Genomic DNA, 20,590 nt, shown 5'->3' with positions numbered 1-20,590 from the left:
TAATGCAGATCATTCTCTACCGAGGAGGGAATGGCAACCAAGTGCCATTTGTGGTTTTCGGCATCGAAGCGGAAGCTGGCAAACCATCTATGCAGGCGCCACGTGTGCAGCAGCCCCTGCAACACAACCGGGCATCTGCCATGAACCCCACAACTACACATCCGCACCCTGCCGCAGTTTTCCAACTGCCTGCAGCAAGGGCTGTGCGTCCGTGTTCCGAAAGAGTGGTCCACAGTCTGCTCGCTGCGAGCATAACCCCCACATACTCAACCTGTCGGTGTGGCAGGGGGCCACTCTCCCTCCAGTTGATGGCGAACCCTGACTTGGTTATGTGCAAAATCAATTGCAGTGTATTAAACATAGCCTGGCATTGGCCATGAAGATGAGATCGTCCATATACAAGAAGACCTTCCTGCCTTGGTTGTCCACACATCTGCTGAAGGTCCGGGGGGCCAGGGATAGCCGAATGGCAGCCTGTTGCACTCGTAGCCTATCCCCTGGAAGGTGGAACGCAATCATTTCCTGTGTGCTGGAGCCACTTTGACATGATGCTTTTACTGGCATAAGTGACCCGGCCCACTGTCTGCTTTGACACTGGGCAGCCATGAGGCATCACATTCTGTTCAAGACAAATTCAACAAGATGTCATGGAGAGCCGGTATGGTGGGGGAGGAGGGGAATATGCTCTTTGAGAGATGTCATTTGTTTTAATCCAAAAACGTTTTACATTTCCAACATCAACTTTATTGACAACATCGACAGGATTGAGAGAGGGGCCGGAAAATCTTGCCATCACGTCATGAAGGGGGGGCCACACTTGGACCTGAACCTGAACCTACAGTGGCTCGAGACGCAGCCTGTAGAAAATCTCTAAATCTGATTCTTCACTTGGCCGGTACTACAGTCCAAAAAGTCAGTCTGAAACAGTGGGGCTGAGGCAGCAGCAGCTCCGCCTTCACACAGAGGCTTCCAGGCTGACTGTAGATGTTCCAGGGCGTCGTTGAGGTGGGGTACGCCGAAGCAAGATGCCTCCGTTGAAACCTGCACCCTGAGAAAATCCACCAGACCCAAACCGGGGTGACCAAAGGCAGCGCAGAGCGCTGGCGACTGGAGCGGGGGTCGTCGATCTCAAGCTCTCACTCGATCTCGCAGTGAAGCATCACATCTAAGCATCTGAGGTGGTCAAGTGTGTGTGTGTGTGTGTTTATGGACATCAATTGGTTGTTGGTCCATTTGTAGTGGAGATGATAGGTTTTGTATTGTTCCCTTTCACCTGCCCAGGGACTGCAGATGGAAATTAGCCAGTTGCTAGATCTGGTACAACGCATCCCCTCTCTTTCTTGAGATTATTTTTGTACATGGTCCCTGATATAAATCAATTTGATCAAATAAATTAAACCAACATTAGCAGTGGACAGACACACAGATAGAAACACGCACGCACACAACCTAAACCATGATCTACTGAAAGGCCTGAGAAGTAATAACGATGAGCACTGCCAGAATATAAGCATGAATCATTTTCACAATTTAGTTTGCTGCTACTTGATACTGGTGGGCAGCAGCACAATTCCAGAAATGGTCACAACTATCCTGGAAAGAATGTGACCATGTAATGGCCAAAAGCATTTCTTAATTGGAGATCAGAGGTTGGAGCGCAGAATTCCATCATCTGTAACAAAAGGAAGCTGAATAAGAAGGGCAAACAAACACCCTGTGATTTATTAAGGAGCATCACGGGTGATCTTTGGATGAAATAAGAAATCCCACATTTCATCGGCGGGATGGTTTGGTATTCTGCCCTATTCTTCACTGAGAAAAGACTACATGCCACCCTGCTTTGTTGCCATGCTTGTAAAAATGTGATTGAAATGTCTGTATTTGTGGTTTGTTTCAGAGCAGAGAGGCTTTATTCAAGATAAAGTTTTAGAAACTGCAGCTGTTCAAGATGTGTTTCACATATTTTTTGAGTAATATTCGGTCGCACCACACTGAAATGATTTCCCTGTGAAAATCGTAATATCAGAGATTGAAAACAGTGTGTGTTAAATTGGTCAATTTGCCTGTCACCCATCCGTCATCATGCAAACCTCATTCAATATTCATAGCACAGAAAAAAATTAAATAAAATAACTCGCACAGCTTCACTGCAGTCCCTCAGTCTCTGCTCTGCTTAATATTTAACTTCTGTTTACATTGCCACAAACCTAGAGAGGGGATCTGTTAATAATCTATGGTCACATTTATTAAAAATATATCCTGGGCCGTCTTGCTGTTTATTCAACACCTCTCTTCATCCACCCATCTGTCTACAACATCTGTTCATTTCTCTCTGTCTCTTTATTCTACTATTGGAGAATGTATGCATTTCATCTGGCAGCAAATGAGAGAGAAATGGAGAGATGGAGCGAGAGAGAGAGAGAGAGCGAGAGAGAGAGAGAGACTGAAAGAGAAAGATGGCCTTTGGTCGTTCAGTAGGGAGAGATGAGCAGATGCGGGGAAAGAGGAAACGGAGATTGTTCTAGCCTTGAATGAAGAGCCTTTAAAGATGTCTACAGAGCAGCTGTTACGGCTCTTTCCCTCTTTTTGTGCTTGTCCTCTTTTTCAATCAGTAGAACATCAACCAGCATCATTATATAAACTGGATTACACATCTAATATCAACGGAATCATACGTTTTACATGAAAGCTACGGATTCAGTAACCAATATAATTACTTCTTGTTTGAACGTAAGTGCTGCAGCTGATTGTATCTCAGAAAAAAACATCACATAAGTAATATAAAAGTCTGGCAATTTTTCACCTGGGGGGTGATTAATCGCAGTCGTCCGAAATTGGGATGAAATAGAATGTAATTCTCAAATCGCAAAAGCTAAGGTTTATTTTATTAATCCAACACAATCTAACCAACCACAAGGTCAGAACGCCGCCCTGCACTTCATGTGACGTACGGGATCGAGATTAGAAGCAAGCTTTGATGCAGTCTATATGTCGCATTGTAGCATAGCTTCACGGAAGAACAGCTCAGTGCTAGTGTGGGCGGAGCCAGAGAGAGAGAGAGAGAGAGAGAGAGAGAGAGAGAGAGAGAGAGAGAGAGAGAGCGAGAGACAAAAAGAGAGAGAAAGAGCGAGAGATAGAGATAGAGAGACAAAGAGAGAGAGAGAGAGAGAGAGAGAGAGAGAGCGAGAGAGAGAAAGAGAAAGAGAGAGAGTTTTACTTTTGCTCTGCTTTATGCTCTTAGATGCTTGTTTGGAAAAGAAGATGCACTTATGACTTCTGGTGACTATTAGTTCTCTTGAATACCTGTGATGAATACACTTATTGTATGTCGCTTTGGATAAAAGCTTCTGCTAAATGACTGTAATGTAAATGAGAGAGAGAGAGAGAGGGATAGAGAGAGAGAGATAGAGAGAGAGAGAGGGAAGTTCATTTTTGTCCGTGAATAAACGCTGCAGCTAATCAAGAGCTAAGAAAAGTCCCTCGTGTCACGATGATAATATTACATGTTCACCAGTCATGATGTCACAAGTCACAATATTCTACCTTGATTGGAGGTTTTTCAATAGCTGAATTAAGATATGTTATTAATATCAATGCATGATTTGATGTATCTTGTTTCATCTTATTATGAATGCAGGCCTGTCCTGCATGGATGAGCAGCTGTTGACTGTATCCAATGCTGTGCTGGTTATACAACAGAATGATGTATTGCTTGTGGAACGTGTATAATACAGGAGACATGGAACTTCAAATAAATTCCATACTGAATCAAAATTGCAATATTGGTCCTTGTTTGTATACATATTTGGAGAAGGGTTGAGTATTTTTCCTTATGAGCAGTTGCGTTGGTAGAAATGTAATTGCTTCAACTGCTGAATAAAAATGTGTTGACTTGATACGTTCTGGTAGATGGACAGCCCTTCAAATTAGTGGGCTCAATGCTAGCATGTGCACACATTCAAGCATACAGCCATGCAGTCTGAATTCACAAACTATATATATATATATATATATATATATATATATATAAATTGATCCATTATATATATATATATATTGTGTTGAACTGAAGAGCGCACTGACTTTTAATATGGCGATGTCAAAGGATATCATGCTCTCTGCAAAACGTGCCCAGGTTGGGAGCAATGAGAGTTCAGCAGTGGGCCACACACAAGCTAACAGAGCTGGAGCCGCTCACTGCAGAGCTCCAAACTGCCCCCAAAAGAAACATTAGCACAAGCGTGGTTTGCGGGGAGTCTCATGACGTGGATTTCCTTGGCTGAGCAGCGGCACACGAGCCTGAGTGCCGGCATGTGAGAAGCCGAGCAGCGTTGGTTGGACAGGCGTTAAGGCACATTGTGACCGGACTCTTGAGCACTAGAAACGTCCAGGCTGCGGTGATGAATCGTGCTTCACTAATTGGAAAGCTGGGTTTTGGCATAATTGTGCGAGGAGAACACTACCTGCCTGAATGCACCTTGCCAACTCTTCGGTGTGGGATGAATAATGGTCTGGGGCTGTTTTAAGGGGACGTTTCAATGCTACAGGATACGATGATCTGTTAGACACTGTTCTTTTCAGCGACGGCCTCACTTACCAGAGTTGGGCTGTCCGTGTTTGCCGGGCCGCGCTGACTCCCAGCCGTCCACAGACTGAACCTCCAACAGGTAGGAGCTCTTGGTCTCGCGATCAAACACTGTCTGCGAGTAGATGAATCCCAGCTCTGGGTCAATACGGAAGTACTGGTGGTCTCCACTGCGATCCTCCAGCAGGGAGTAAGAGATCTGAGCGGTGGGGGTGGTGGTGGTGGGGGGGGGGGGGGGGGTGGCAGACACAATTATATAGAAGGCAAAGTGCTACAACCCAGTGAAACAGCTCATTTACACAGCAAGGAAGAACATGTTTTGGATAATCAAAAACAGAGTGAGACTGAAAATCAATGTATTTAAAGGGAACGGAATTCTAAACATCCTTTTCAACTGGTCATGCTGAAAAAGCAATTACCACTTTTACCACCGTGTGTGTGTGTGTGTGTGTGTGTGTGTGTGTGTGTGTGTGTGTGTGTGTGTGTGTGTGTGCGTGCGCACAAGTGTTCTTACCTTCCCATTGAGACCCAAGTCGAGGTCATTGGCTGAAACCTGGAAAACCAAAGTTCCCGATTCTGCCCCTTCAGTGACCGAGGCCTCGTAGATGGAGGAAGTGAAAAATGGGACGTTGTCATTTACATCTAGAGGAGGACGAGAACGGGAGGACAGAGTGTGTTTACGGTATGTACGTGTGCTGGATTTGACAGAAACGTCTCAGATGATTGATGGGCTCTTTGCAAAGCCCAAATTGGCAGCAGCACCAGGTGGCAGCATCCATCTAGCCATCGATTCATGTAGCCACACCTGCTTATGAACAACAAATGGCTGCGATTAGCACAGTTATCAATTAAACCGAGAAGATGTCACTCTTTAAAAAACAGTAACATGCCGAGTCGTAACTGTTATCTTACAGATGGAGAGATGGATAGATGAAGCTCCTGAGAATCTTTGCATATAGCAACACTATATATATTATATATATATAGTGTTGCTCTGTTGAGCCCCATTTGACAGCTCATGCATAGAATTTAAGGGTATTGCAGATCAATTTGCGTCTTTTGCCGAGAATTATTTCATAACACTTATTTGCCACTTATCTTAAATTACTTCACCCCTTAGTTCAAATGTCTTAATGTCTTTGCTCGTTGGCATTTAGACCAGAATGCAAGGATTCTGGGTAATGCACAGTTATCTGGCTGCACTGCATTTAAGAATTCAACTATAGATCCTGTGAATTACATTCAGCATCCCTGATGTGTTTGTGATGGTTCAGCCCAGTATTCTGTAACTGGACTCTTCAGAAGCTTTCGGTGGATTGTGGTTCTGCTGCTGTAGCTCCGATAAGGAACAGCTTTCACGTTAGAACGAGGTCAGCCGGGTCAGTGCGGTGTCATTTTTAAAAGGATATTTGTAGTTGGAATGTATAACTTTGAATAATATTGTCTTCTATTGAACTTTGTAACTTGTTAAATATGTGCAAGTGCTTCTTCCATGTTGATTTATTAATAACGTGAAGCCTCATTTCTCCTGTTTACTTTGTAATCATTGTAAAAATTAATTATTTTGTGATTAGAGTTGTAAAATCCTGCCTCAGAGTAGAGCTGGGCGATAATTCAATGTGATAATTGAGATATGAGATATTGTTATACACAATTGAGTCAACTAAATTGATTAAAATTTTTTAAAAAAAGCACATACTCACCCAAATGTCTTAGAAAATCGGTTTATTTTGCACTAAAGTTCTTAATTAAATGAGAAAACACGCAGCGCTTTTCATTTGTCAAGTGTTTGATTCATGCAGGAGTATAGAAAACCATGAGCTAACTTCATATGGACTGTGTATTTATTAGATGAACAGAAAACATGCTGTATCATGATATCGTTATCGAGAGATGAAACGACCTATATTGTGAGAGAACATTTTGGACATCTCACCAAGTCCTACTTCAGAGAACCCATCTAATAAGCCTTCAAACCTCTGAATCATATTTCATATCTCACCAGTGGCTGAAGCAACACTAAGTTTAACTAAATCGTATATGTGCTGACAGATTGTAAGTCATTGTATTTGTCTATTTCTTAATAAAAGGTGGCTTTGTAGGTAGTGAATACATTTGAAGAGAAGTGGCAGTAAATAGATTAGCTCCTTATTGTTGCTGCATATTGGCCTTCAAAGCAGCTTCAGTCCTCCTTATGACGTCGCAACGAAGCATCATGGAGCCTCATCAAGACGGAAGCCTGCAGCTATTAGTGTAAAGGAGGAGGATGCATCTCAACTAAGATGTGGCTATAGATAGGAGTTCATCCTAGTTTAAAGTTTAAATAGTTTAAAGACAGAAACCCTGATTATTTTTGAGCCCACACATTTACTGTAGAGTGACGTATTAATGTGTTGACGCAATGTGTCATTTTCTCTCTAAAAAGAATTAGCATAAAATGGAGTTTGGTGACTTAGTGAAGTAGAGCGGGATCATGGGAGTCGTTGTCTTTAACATCGTTCCGGTCAGGATTCATTCAGCGTTCATTGCTCAGGAGGTTTTTCAACCGGGATGGTTTCTCTGATGCCGAGCTGCCGCAAAAGTGTGGTCAGCTTGTGTCTCTGATAACTTGACATTTAGGCGTTTAGGAGTTTTTTGTTCTGGGACTCGCCCGACTATGCGCAGAGGTCTCCTGGACCTCCGAAAAGCAAACGGACCCCGTGATTAAAATCCACTATAGCTTGTTCCCCGACGTCCCGGTACTGGCATCAAAAAGTCAAATCGACGGGTGGCCAAATGAAACAAACTGCTGCCTTGATTAAAAGTTATGGATTTTTCTCCGGGTGTGAAAAGTGTTGGAAACATTTAGGATAATGTAAGGACGCATCTCAACAAGCCAACTAACACATGCCCAGTCATTTCTAGACATTTTAAAGCACACAAGGTCCATATTATACCTCCAATGTCATTTCTGCTGTTGTGGTTATTCAAGGAGGTCAGAGCATGGCAACTAAGGCCAATTAATAATGGACACAAAATGTCCCTTAGCTCACATCAGTTACCTTTAGCCATAACAAGAGAGAAGAGGGAGAGTTACATCATTCAGAGAGATGAAGCAGATAGTACCATGAACCAGTGAGGCGGGCCGTGAACTCCGAAGTTTGCTTGAAAAGCAGAAGCCAAATCCTCACCTAGTTGATTTAAGGTCAAATGCATTACAGAAACGACTCGACTAGAGCAACACATTCAATCTAATGCTGCTTCATGTGCCATTTCTCCTTCCCTTTCTTCTGTGCAAATGTCTTAATCTGTGAATTAAAAATGGGGCCTTAAATCCATTAAAGACCTCCCTGCCTGCCTCTGGAGGAGTCAAAGAGCTTTCTTATTACGACAGATAAGCAGCAGGACGGGCGGAAAGAAGAGGAGGAGAGGAGTCAAGAGGAGGGACAGAGAGAGGAGCAAGAGAAGGGAGAGTGAATTAAATAGTTCTCACTGGATTAAAACCAACTTGATGGAATAAGGTGTGTGTGAATGTGTGTGTGTGTGTGTGTGTGTGTGTGTGTGTGTGTGTGTGTGTGTGTGTGTGTGTGTGTGTGAATGTGCACGTTGCAAAAGGATTAAATGCAGGGCAGTCTGGGGCATGTGGAGTAGGACCAGTTGTTTAACACTTCGGTCAAAAGACCTGGAGAAAGTTATCCGTGCTTTTATCACCTCCAGGCTGGACTATTGTGATTCTTTGTACGCTGGAACAAAACTTCTGTCACGCCTTCAGACTTTTAACTGGAACACGCAGGCGTGAACACGTTTCACCGGTTTTAAGATCCCCTCATGGGCTACCTGTAGAGGACAGAATTCATTTTATTAAAATGTTGTTATTTGTGTTAAAGTGTGTAAATGGCGCCGCCCCCGTCTATCTGTCTGACCTGCTGCTGGCCTATACCCCACCTCGCTCACTACGACCTCTCGGCCAACAGCTTCTGGTTCTCTGTTTAGTTTTCCTTCTCTGTCGCTGCCCCTCAGCTCTGGAACAACCTTCCCCTTCATATTGGGTTGTCATCCAGCTTACCGATGTTTAAAAGCCGTTTAAAAACCTATTTCTTCTCCCTGGCCTATCACCTTTGACCTTAAAGTGACACTTTTGTGTGATTTGTGTCAGTTTGTCTGGATTTTAATGTCCCTTACTGTTATTAATCAAGTCTTTGTTTGTATGACTGCGTATCTACTGTATGTGCAGCACTTTGGGCAACCTTTTGTTGACTAAAATCATGCTTTACATATTACACACTATAGTTTACACTCCGGGGGCGTGACCAAAAAACAGCATTAAAATGCTAAATACTCTGCAGCGAATATGTTGCAATACAACTATTCATACGGGCAGCGATGCGATTTGGGACACTTTTTCAATAAAAGGTTCCAATTGGTTTGTGCAGGCGACCCGGATCCTGCCGACCCAGAGCAGTGTCTGGCTCTCTGTCTGGAACAAACGCTATAGCCTAAGCTGCTGTAAACTGTTTTATTGGGTTTCCTTTTAGCGAAACGCTCTGAGTGGATTTGCGTTCCCTCTGGCATTGTATTTGTCAAGTGCTTTCACTGTTAAAGGTAGGAAGGGAAGGAGTGGATCTGGTCTGCGCTGCCTTTGCCGAGGTTGAAAGGCTCATACTTCCCTCCAGACATCACAGCCGGCAGCAAATGATGCTGATTAATCAACCTAAGCTCACTGAGAGAGGTACGACACACTTCGATGTGTTCCGTGCGCGGTAAACTGGTACTGTGATGAAACGCATCAGTGCTGGCGCTAATGTTGACATTTCTGAACAAATCTATACAAATCTGGATTTCATGGGTTGAAATGGCTCAAAAAGGCCAACGACTGTTTCAAATCAGCCCTGAACGCTGCAAGGCCAACGCTGATGTAGATGCCTTCTAATCAGAGGCCAGGGGATGTCACTGAGAAACTCCTGCACCACACATCCAAGGATGGCCGTTCATCACGCTCTCAGAATTAAGTTCATTGTCTTCATTCTACAACATGATAATGCAATGTTTTCAACCAGCAATACTCCGCTGAAATTCTTTCCTTTGCCACCGGTTTTCACAGCCATGTGAAGGCAGCAGGCCTCTGGTCCATCCGCAGCCTCTAACTGGACTGATGATGTCACTATCAAGCAACAACTAAGCACCGCAAACCCGCCGATTAAATGTTGCGCAACCGGCGTCAGACTGCGGTAAGTTAGCCACAGAACCCCCCCGTCTTTTCTCTTAAATGTAAATGAATGAAAATACACCAACTGTTGAACCAAATCACATTAGGTGATAATGCTGAACATGTTTAATGTGCTCTGGGATTGTACTTCGGTAAAATATGAGCCGCTAGACCTTAACAGGGTCCCGCATTCAGTCTTTGAATAAGCATGGGGCCTGATGCTGCTCTTGCTTTTGTTATTTATATTCTGAAAAGTCCATTAAGCCCATCTCGTGAATTAAACGGCGAAATCCATTCCTCCATTAGCTGTAGCTCAGCCATCAAAAGAAGAATCATCAAACACCCAACTTGTCTTCTGCTCCTGCAGCCTTAAACAGTCACACGGCTGGTCAGTGTGTACCACAGTCACTGTACTGCAATGATGAAACGTGGAATACTAGTTTGTATCAATTAACCAATATGCATCTGTCACAACAACGATCCAGATCCAACTAGATCCCCTTGATTACAGTATACTTCAGCTTCACAATGTAGCGTCAAGGTGAGTTTGACTTTACACTCATTAATGTTTAAAACTATCATGGAATAGCAAGTGTCAGGAACACGTACTTCACGTGAAATGCCCAACTATTACTCAGAAACACACGAGTGCTAGGAGACAACAAATGGTCACGCACGGTTTGAGGAATGAATTCCATTTGAGGATCGGTACAAGTGCTTCGACTAAAGCCAAAACGATTCAGTAAGGCTCACCTGTGACATTGACGTAGACCGTGGTGAAGGCCGCCAGCGGTACAGCGGCGACATTCTGAGCTCGAACCCGCAGCATGAAGTTCCTGGTGGTCTCGTAGTCCAGGGGCTCCGCCACAAGGATGGAGGCGGAACCGTCCTCTCGGTTGGGGGTCAAGTAGAAGCGAACTGGCATGTTGGTCTCGGGGACCATGCCGTCCTCCAGGTTGTACGTCACCCTGGGATCCCCGAGAGGGGAGGTGGCTTTGATGGTCTGTGTGGAACAAAGCGTCAGTATGACACATCTCGCTCATTTCAGCCTGCAGAGGTGGGACTTTGAATAATGGACTACAGCCAGTTGTTGTAGATGGTACGATGCAAGAAGACATTTAAAAAGACAGCGACTCTGACCTCCTGGGATTTGTCCTATTAGTCATCTTACCCAATAAGTGAAGAAACATTCAGAGCCAACATAAGCTCTGTGTGTGCTCTGTGTCCATGCTAGCATACGGACACTCGATCATGTAAAAAAGGGGAATTACTTTATGTCTCACTTTTGGAATAAAAGTCACGCATTATCAATCAATGTAGGTGAGAGATGACAAGTTTTACATGTTTCCAATTATCAATTTGGAGAGCTGGAAAAAAAAAAAAAATCCCTCCTGCCAGCAGTGACTCTCAGGACAGGGACCGAAGCACAGGACAGCAGCTGCTGAGCTTTAATGGAAGCGTGCATTGTAAATGGCAGAGAAATGATGAAAAAAAAAAAAGGGTTTCATAGCATGATAATGAACTCTAAAATATCAAGGCAGTCCGGCCTAAACTGTTGGACTAGACAACAACCCCGCTGGGATCAAAGGGAAACACGCTGTTCTTCATTCGGCAGTCTCTACAAACTAATTAAGGAGACCTCATTCACAGCTGATGGCATATACACCCCAATTAAAGGAAAGAAATGCCATCTCTGACGTGACGTGCTTATGGGTGAACTGGCTGTAGGTATTCAACCTGCGAAGCGTAGCCGTTACAATAATGAGACGTCCCGTCAGGCATGCAGAACTGGCAAACACGCCCGACGAGTGCGTGTGCTGATTTCAGTCATAAAAAGCTCAAGTTTCCACGGTAGAGCTATAACAACCCACTGAGAGTCATTGCAGCGCTGCACAAACGCCAAATCAACGCCGGACTACCGTCTCGATTAACACACACACACACACACACACACACACACACACACACACACACACACACACACACACACACACACACACACACACACAGGCGCTCTCATGTAAAGCACTCTCCTCTGTCTTTTCATTTCCATCGCTCTGTTTGAAATATTCATCAGCAACTTTAATGAACTTAATTGCTTTCAAGAGATCCTTGGAAAATTCTGTTGATTAGTTGAAACTGTGTAGTGGCATGAAAGGGCAATATGAGCAATCTAATGCACTTGACAGGACGGATCATAACTGCAAAGACAATGAAGATTTATCAACGGAATTAAGGATGTTTTTGAATGTCTGCATCTTTCTATATAGCCGCGGTTCCTAAACCTGTAGCTCCCCTGACGTCTCAGATTTACTGAACGTTTGAGACTTGAAATCAAATGAGGTGAAAAGGAAGACCTGCCCCCTTCTATGTGGACGGCCCAATCACCCAATCAGTGTTCACAGTAAATGCAGCGCATTGAAAGGATACATTCTAAAACACTGATTGGACATCCAAATCAAAGAAGGCGAAATGTATTACTAAACAACAACACAACAGCACTGAGACTTTTTCAGGAAACGAGGCATCGCATTAGTTCAAGCAGGACACGGAGTCATCCCCCCCCCCCCGGCTGACAGCCAGCTGATTGAGTCACTGTTTGTTATCGGTCACACACCAATCACAGCCTCACTACAAGGCGCTCGATTTAAATATGAATCCCTCCTCATGAACATAGAACATAGGACATAACTGTAGTTCTATTATAGTTAAATCTATGAAGAGAGCGTTCCTGACTGAAGTATCAAGATGTGCGTGCATCTCTGCATGCTTACACTTCTTTTCCCGTGCCTTTGAGTGATTAATTGATCTACAGCATAGTTCTTTCTGTAATTACATTTGGAGCAACACTGCAGCGCAGTAGCTGCACTATAATTCTATTTCTGTGTTATTAGTATTGCTTTGTCTTTTACCCTACTTTAATACATCTTACTTTACATTGCATTTTAAATTCCGCTGAACCTTTTATTTATTTATTCACCGTTTCTTCACTGGGTTGAAGAGCCTTGATCAGCCTGTACCTCCACCCTTTAGGCCACCACCGCCCCCCGTTTGTACGGTGCTATATGAATACAGACGCTTCGCCTATTTTGACTTGTTCATTTTGTGTTTGTGCATCTGCGTCCTCTGTCTGCCCACCACCACGCCCCCCCCCTCGCCCCAACGTACCACGATGGCTGTGTCTCGGACGGTGTTTTCTGGTATGACCACGCTGTAGCTGTCTTTGTCCCACTGTGGAGGCTGGTTCTTCACGTTGGTGATGGTGACGGCCAGCTCCACCGAACTGCTCCTGTTCCCACCGTCGGTGGCCACGATCTCCCTGGTGATGTAGGTCCTCTGTGGTAATGAATGCACACAGAGGCGATCGCTGGACGGTGCGTTCTTGTGATGCAGATCCGTATGACACAGTGATAATTACAGCTTCCTTAACGACTGATAAACATTTTGATTCTAGACCACACAGATTCCAGCAAGCGATCCGTTTTCCTACACTTCTGCAGCAGCGTTTTGTAACCTTTACAAGAACAAATAGCTTCAGCAACAAAAAGTTCACTCTTTCTTTTACAATTTACTTCATCGTCTTCTTCTTTATGCAACATGCGATGAAGGCTGTTTGCACATTCTGCCACTTTAAAGGTATTCCAAATTCATGAGTGAAATAATTGATTTTCATAAAGCCAGTTTTTCACATTTTTAAGAATTTTTTGTGGTTTTAAAATATTTGCTTTTAAGCAATTAACGCAACTGAGATGATCACGTTGGCGAAGGCTGAAATGAACGTTCAGGCAGTGCCTGCTGGTGTATTATACTTTATCCAGTTGTTCTTGTCAGTGGAAAAGTTTTAGTGTTCTAGTGCGAACTGTTCTCTCTGCAAGGCCAAACACTGGCGTGGTGCCCTGTGTTGGTGTAAGATACAAGGTGCTGAGGATACAGACATTCACTCCTCTCGGCAATGGAAGATGGCGAGTTGTTGCTGGGGGTTTTTTTTTTTTGGGGGGGGGGCTTGATCATTGTGGCACTCATCTGAGATACAGACTTGTTTTGCGCACAATACGTGGCAATCCCACTCTATTGCTTGGTCATGTTCCCACCTAGATTGTTTTTTCTCGCTGCTGGTGAAGCAAAGGGTTAGAGGCAGCGAGGTGAGGAGAGAATATCAGCAATGTTATTCCTCCCGATGCCGAAGAAAAGGCAGTGAAGGCACCATCCCATATTCAGGTCTGCTCCTCGCTGCTGGACTTCTGCCACCTCGTTCACAGCTATAAAGTACTTGAATGCAAATATACTTGCCATGTACTAGGAATGGCGCCGTGTCGTTTGCTCGTACAGTTGCTAGATATACAACTGCTAAACTAGAAACACATATATGACATAGTGTATGATGTAAGCTTTTAAAGCGTTCCCTTTGATTTGGTATTGTCCCTTTGTGTACAGTTTAGTGTGTACCTGTGAAATGGGCTGGTTGACATACACCCAGCCTGTCAGGGGGTTGACCCTGAGATACTCAGGCTGTTCACTGGACATGGAGTACGTGATGGCCGCGTTGGTGCCAAAGTCATCGTCGTGAGCCGCCACCCGCAGGAAACTGGTCCCGATCATTGTATCCTCGCGAAGGAAGTCTGTTGGGGAGGAAAAGGAGGTGTGCTTTAGGCCTCAGTGGTTCTGAGAGGCCTTCTACGCCGTGTACTCGTCAGTAACTTCAGAAAACAACAAATCAAGAAAGACATCCTAGACAACAAACATCTTAACCCTTACCAAGTAGTTGTGTTGCCTAAACGTGCGTTAGTGACTGATAATGTTCATATTCATCACTTTTTGAAGATGTTTTCCTCACTGCAAGCTGCAGTGGGTTGAGCTCTCTCGGTGACCGAAGCTCACACGTTTACACTAATATCTACTCACACTCATATCGGATGTTCTCAAACTTGGGACTGTTGTCGTTCTGGTCCAGGATGAGGATGTTGAGCTGACAAATGCCAATCAGCGGGTCAGCCGCCCGGTCAGTGGCAGTCACTGTCACCGCGTACTCCCGTTGGCGTTCGCGATCAAATTTCCTGGCTGTCACAATTACTCCTGGAGACACAGAGATAGCGAGTGTGATCAGACGGCTAAACGACGCTTGGTCTCGAGGCCCCTGAGCATTTGCAATTTAACACTAAAAATGATTTCCTCCGCTCGCCTTGAAGCTACATTTTAAAGACAGTAGAGCAGATGGAGAGCAGTAGAAGAAGGGAGACTGAAGTAATTATCATCAAATCTAAAGAGACATATGTTTATTCTATATTTTAAACTGCTGGATCGTTTATCAGGGACAAAAGGCCAATCTGGTATCGGATGCGACTGTTCTACAAAAATACCAATTCAGTACATGTGTATATATATATATATATATATATATATATATATATATATATATATATATATATATATACATACATATATATATATATATACATATATATATATGTTACATTTTGTTTTCCAAAGTCAAGAAAGCCATGTTTAAGTCAAGCGAGGTGCTGTCCAGTGAGGCGTACAGCTTATTAATCAAACACTGCTATCAGACTGGTACTTGGTACCGGCCCATACTCAAATCCCAGGTCCGCATCCCTACTGAAAACACGGTTGCTTCTGAGGTGGAAGGTATATGCTGTTTGGCACTTCTTTACATCCACACCCTTGACATGACCGCGTGACCTCACTAGTAAACTTGCAAACTCAACATGGGAAAGGAGCCTGCTTTGGGACAGGATCCCTGCTGCAGCTTCTGGGATTGATGGAACCGATACATCTTCCTATATGTCCAATCATATTCCAGGGTTTTTAAACACACTTTTATAATATAATTTCCTGTTAGTAAAAATGGTTAATTATGTTCATTTCTTGTATACCAACTGCAAAAACAGTCTCCCATTACCTTTAGTATGTAGAGCATATACTGCATATAGGTAGAATTATAGATATGGGACACAACATGACGTTTATAGAGCAAGCAAATATTTTTCCATGGCCATTGCACAAAGACATACATTTTGTTCAGAAAGGAATAACAAAGAATTTGATACATCAAAGACAGATTCATTGAATTATTTCAACTTATTGTGTAAAACTTTTACGAAACCCTTTATCTATTTGTTTTCCAGTATGTATCAAGCCAAAGCTTTTTGTTTCAAAGCCCTCATCACCACTTTAAATCTGAGCGTACAATGAGGTATAATATGCCTCAAAAACATTAAAAGTGAAACACATTTCACCACTAAAGCCATGAGGCGTTTACGTTATCATCCATTTCTCTGCAAAATGACAACTACTGTACTTTTAATTCAGTCTGGTATTAAAAAAGACCAACAAGAAGTTAGCTTTTAATTGACTTGCAAACTTCTAGACACCCTGCATGCCTTGTTGTACTCTATTAAATATGAGCGATAGACTGTGTGTGTGTGTGTGTGTGTGTGTGTGTGTGTGTGTGTGTGTGTGTGTGTGTGTGTGTGTGTGTAAGTACCGGTGTCTGGGTGGATACTGAATGCGGGCACAGTGGAGTCTTTGTGCATGAAGCCGTATGTGACCCTGCCATTGGAGCCCTCGTCAGCATCCACAGCGTGAACCTGCAGAACGAACGTCCCCGCCGGCTGGTTCTCCAGGACCGACGTGCTCTCTCTGTACTGCTGACACTGAGGAGGATTAAGAGGTGGGAGGAAGACAAGACCACAGCAACCAAAGTATGAAGAAACGTGGATCAGTGCTCCGTTCTATCCAACACTGTCATCAAAAGCATGTGGGAGGTGGAATTTATTTTGAAAGGACAGATTGAAGCCTGGGTCCTGCACCGTTCCATTCAGTGATTTGCTACATTTCCCTGTGTAATGTGGACGGTGGCGATGGGTTCAGGGGTCTTGAAGCCTAACCCAGCACCCACTGGAGTGGAGGGTATTGGCAACGGTGCCCAATAGCTGTGTGTTGATGCGCTCACTGTGCTTTGGTAACCATGAAACCGGCTGATCTATGTGAGCTCTGTCCACAACAAGTCCTTTGTTTATTGGAAGTGGGGCGCCACACTTCACAGTAAGCCTTCAGCTGTGTGCTAGCAAATAGCTGCAGTTAGAAAGAAATATGACATGAAGCAGGTAGATTTCTGTCAGCCGAGTAAAGCCTTGTGTTGTTGTGCCATGTTGGTGATTTTACTGAATAATTTAATGCACAATAAACCGCTCGTATAACTACAACAGGAGTACAGAAGGTAGACAACCCAATATTTCAAAAAGACTGTGGCGAACAGATGTTCCGCAGACATAATATGTCTTATGTATGTGTTAGACAAAGAGAATAACGGAGGGCAACACATGGACATGGACTCCTGTAAGGGCGGCACCTGCAGTGCATGCATTAACCACCCCATGGGAGTGCATGAGTGGGCTTGTGTGCTAACACTAAAGATAACCGCGTGCACTGAAACAAAGGCTCTTGCTCCAACCTCATCTCGTAACTGTCACCATACAATTGTTCTATCTAAATACATGAATGTGACCTTGACATATTGTTATTAACTCAATCAATCATTCAATTGTAGCGGTTTCTTCCAAATACTTGTCATGCTAAAGTGTCAATTTACAGTTCACCTGAGTGGTTAAATATTTAATTGAACTAAAATTGAAAGCAGTGTGCAAAATCTGTTCACAAAACAATTTGCAGGGGTTTGACAAATGGGTTCAGACGTAAAGGGTTCCAATCCAACATGAGACTGCAGAGAGACATTACGCCCTAGCATTACCACTGAAGGTTGTCAACACTCACATGTGGTCTGTAACCGCTCACACGTGACAAAACCCCACGTCTCAAATTGATGAGAGAAATGTCGCGCTGCTCTAAATATGTACCGCGTACTCTACTGAACATGAAAAAATAACATTGACATTGACAATTGTTGAATAACTATCGACCGTCATGTTTAAAATAAGGTATTCCCAAGAAAAGAGTGACTCCTTGGATGTCCAAAAATGTTAATTTCAACCATAAAACATTAACACGGATCTCCATGAGGCGCTGCGGCCTTCGTTCTGTGAGTCCTCATAGAGATTCATTAGGCGCCTTCGGTTCTCGGTGAATTGCAAGGTAGCTGCTCCGTGTTTGGGTTCTCAAAGATTTTGTCAATCACTGAACTTGTCAGACACACAGAGAGCTTTATTACCCTCATTTACACGCTGCCTGGGTTTCGCTCACTCCCCCTCCACTCTTTTTTCTCTCTCTGGTCCCTCATCTTTCGCTCTCTAGTTCTTTTTTTCCCCCCCGTCTCACTGGATTGCTGATGCTCATGTGCTGACAGTGGAATGGAAGAAATCCCTCAGTTCTGCTGCTTGATGTCTCGCTTTGACGTCTAACTAATGACAGTGGAACTCTTTTTTATCCTCCCTCGCTTCCTGCCTCTTCCCATTCTTCCTATCCCTTCTATCATGGAACAACACTTTACCTTTCTTTGCCCCATCAACCCTTCCATCTGAATTCATCAGAAGCTTTTGGACTTTTTTGCCTCCAGAGCTTCACATTTTTTGCTTTAAAGCAACAAAATACAGAGAGACTTTGATGAAGATACAGTATGGAGGTTTGCATGCAGGCATTCACTCATGCAACGCATCAGAGGGCTCACACATGCTCAGTCAGTGTTAAAAGAGCCCAGGTGTGTGGACCGGTCACATACCGACCAAACACAACCATGAGTCTAAACACGAGGAGATGCTGTGATTGATGTGCCCGGTCACCAATCCAGAGATTTGAATGGACAGAATGTCTGGGAACAGCCGCGTCTGCTTTGGTGAGCTTAAGATTGCATCTCTGCTTTTTGCAGATGATGTGCTTTTGGCTGGCTTCATCAGACCGTGACCTTTACCGTGCGCTTGGATGGTTTGCAGCTGTGTAGCAGTTGGGACGAAAGTCAGCGCCTCCGAGTCTAACGCCACGTCCTTCGCTGGAGTTTGAGTTTCTTAGGCTCTTCGCTCAAGAGTGAGGGCGCGTAGTCCTCAGCAATGTGGACGTCGTGCCAAAGAAGGAGCCGCGTTTGAAGGGAAAGCTCTGGATTGACCAGATGATCCAAGTCCGACCGTCACCTGTGACCGAATGAGGAGATCGCAGATGATTTTTGCTTCACAGGGTGACTGGGTTCACCCTCAAAGAAGTTTAGGAGCGAAGGAGTTTGAGGTCCAACTTTTTTCTGTTCCAATACTGATTTCAATACATCAGGGTACCGGCCAACTAAAAGAAACCAATTTGATAGTAGCTCTCTTTTTCCTTAATCTAAATTCTGTAACCACAAAGAAAAGAACCCATTGGGATTGATTTCATCGAAGGGAACATGAGGTCAACGTCTGCTGTGGCACTGAAAACTAAGAAGTTGTCCGTGTGTGACTGGAAAACATAAGTGATATTCACTGTGGACTACTAGCGTCTGGACAATCCACTTATTAGAAATCTAGGAATAATACCAATTAGATTTCGCTACTACAAAAATATAAGTGTGTGTGGAAAAAACCCCTGTAATAATACCCCTGTGACCCCACATTAACAAATGTCTTTTTGAGTCTGTAGTGTGATATCTATGCCGCTGGTAAAATGCAGGATCTGGCTCTACACGAGACAGCTTGCCTCCCTGCATTCCCACATCTCACTGTGCGCCTTTTGCCCCTTCTGTCTCGGTGCACTGATCCAGCTCTGAGTTCCAGAGAGACTATAGTCCGTTATACAAGATTGGGTATCAAAACAAGATTAAGGGCCTTGCTGCTTTAGTGTCCTGCTGCTGGCTGCCAGCGACAGAGGAAACACCAACGTACACTGGATGTCTCTACTAACTGAGAAACCAACACTGCGAATCTTCTCAATTTCCTGTTCCAGAACTTTTTCCCCTCAGTTTCTTTGTCCATTTTGGACCACAGACACACAACAGCTGTGTTTGTCCAGAGTTTTTCTCTTCCATCTAGTGCAGTGTTGTTGTTTTTGCATCGTATTTTTGTATGTGCTTCATTTGTCGTTTTTCATCTTCAGTTATGCATTTTCTGCATTCAGGATTCAGGGGTTTCTATGTCTGTTACAATCAACATCCTGCCCACAGAAAGAAGTGAATGAATCACAGACTTGGAGCACGATGCCAGCAGGAGATCCTGAGAGAGAGACTCGAGCATACAGATCACATGAATCCCTCTCCTCTTCATCTTCTCTCTTTTCTCTTGGCTCTCGTCGTGTCACCTGTCCCTCTGCGTCTTCCTGCGACTAGGTGAAGCCGAAAGGGAAACGCTTGGCGATCACTCTCCCCCAGGAGAGAGTGAGTGGGGTTTACTCGGCGAGTCGACGCTCCTAATCTTGGCTTGTGCGCTGCCACAGGGGGCTCGAAAAAGTCACCTCATTTAAAATGGAGACGTGACAAGAAAAAAAGGGTGGAGACGTAGCGCCTCCAGAGTGGGCCGGTCGGGATTTCTCCCACATCCCTCAAAGCTTTAATTAAAAGGCTGAGATGATGTAGCAGAGAGACGAGGGTCAAGCCGGCTAATCGCTCCTCCAGAGAGGAGAGATAGAGGCTAATAAATAGAGGACGCAGACAGACAAAGAGAGGGAGCCACAGGAGTGATGGGGGAGAGAGTTACATGGCAGAGATAGAGAAAATAGAGCTAGTACAGAAAAGGACCGAGTGAGAAGTCATTGAGATGTATTAAGGAGACCAGAAAGCAGAGCAATAAATGGCATGGCAACCAGGAGAGCAGACACCGCAACACTGTTTCAGACGCGACGAGATAACGAGCGGAAACCAGGTTTAATGATGCAGGAGCGCCATCGCTGGT

General features: G+C 44.1%; 1 protein-coding gene across 1 annotated transcript in view; it reads right to left on the bottom strand.

The window, feature by feature from the left end:
• The window catches only part of si:ch211-186j3.6 (neural-cadherin), a 276,175-nt gene that overhangs the window by 136,134 nt on the left and 119,451 nt on the right, over nt 1-20,590 (bottom strand). The window contains exons 9-15 of the mRNA XM_068710718.1: nt 16,273-16,441; nt 14,673-14,843; nt 14,217-14,389; nt 12,939-13,106; nt 10,524-10,773; nt 5,100-5,227; nt 4,598-4,784 (exon numbers count right to left, since the gene is read on the bottom strand). Of these exons, the coding sequence (XP_068566819.1) occupies nt 4,598-4,784; nt 5,100-5,227; nt 10,524-10,773; nt 12,939-13,106; nt 14,217-14,389; nt 14,673-14,843; nt 16,273-16,441 (1,246 nt within the window). The remainder of the gene's footprint in view (nt 1-4,597; nt 4,785-5,099; nt 5,228-10,523; nt 10,774-12,938; nt 13,107-14,216; nt 14,390-14,672; nt 14,844-16,272; nt 16,442-20,590) is intronic.

The sequence above is a fragment of the Cebidichthys violaceus genome, unplaced genomic scaffold (genome assembly GCF_023349555.1).
Source record: "Cebidichthys violaceus isolate CVI_PGR_0920_01 unplaced genomic scaffold, fCebVio1.0.p SCAF_16, whole genome shotgun sequence".
NCBI classification, from domain to species: domain Eukaryota; kingdom Metazoa; phylum Chordata; class Actinopteri; order Perciformes; family Stichaeidae; genus Cebidichthys; species Cebidichthys violaceus.
The sequence above is the reverse complement of the archived record's forward strand: the minus strand, read 5'-3'. Positions and strand labels throughout refer to the sequence as shown.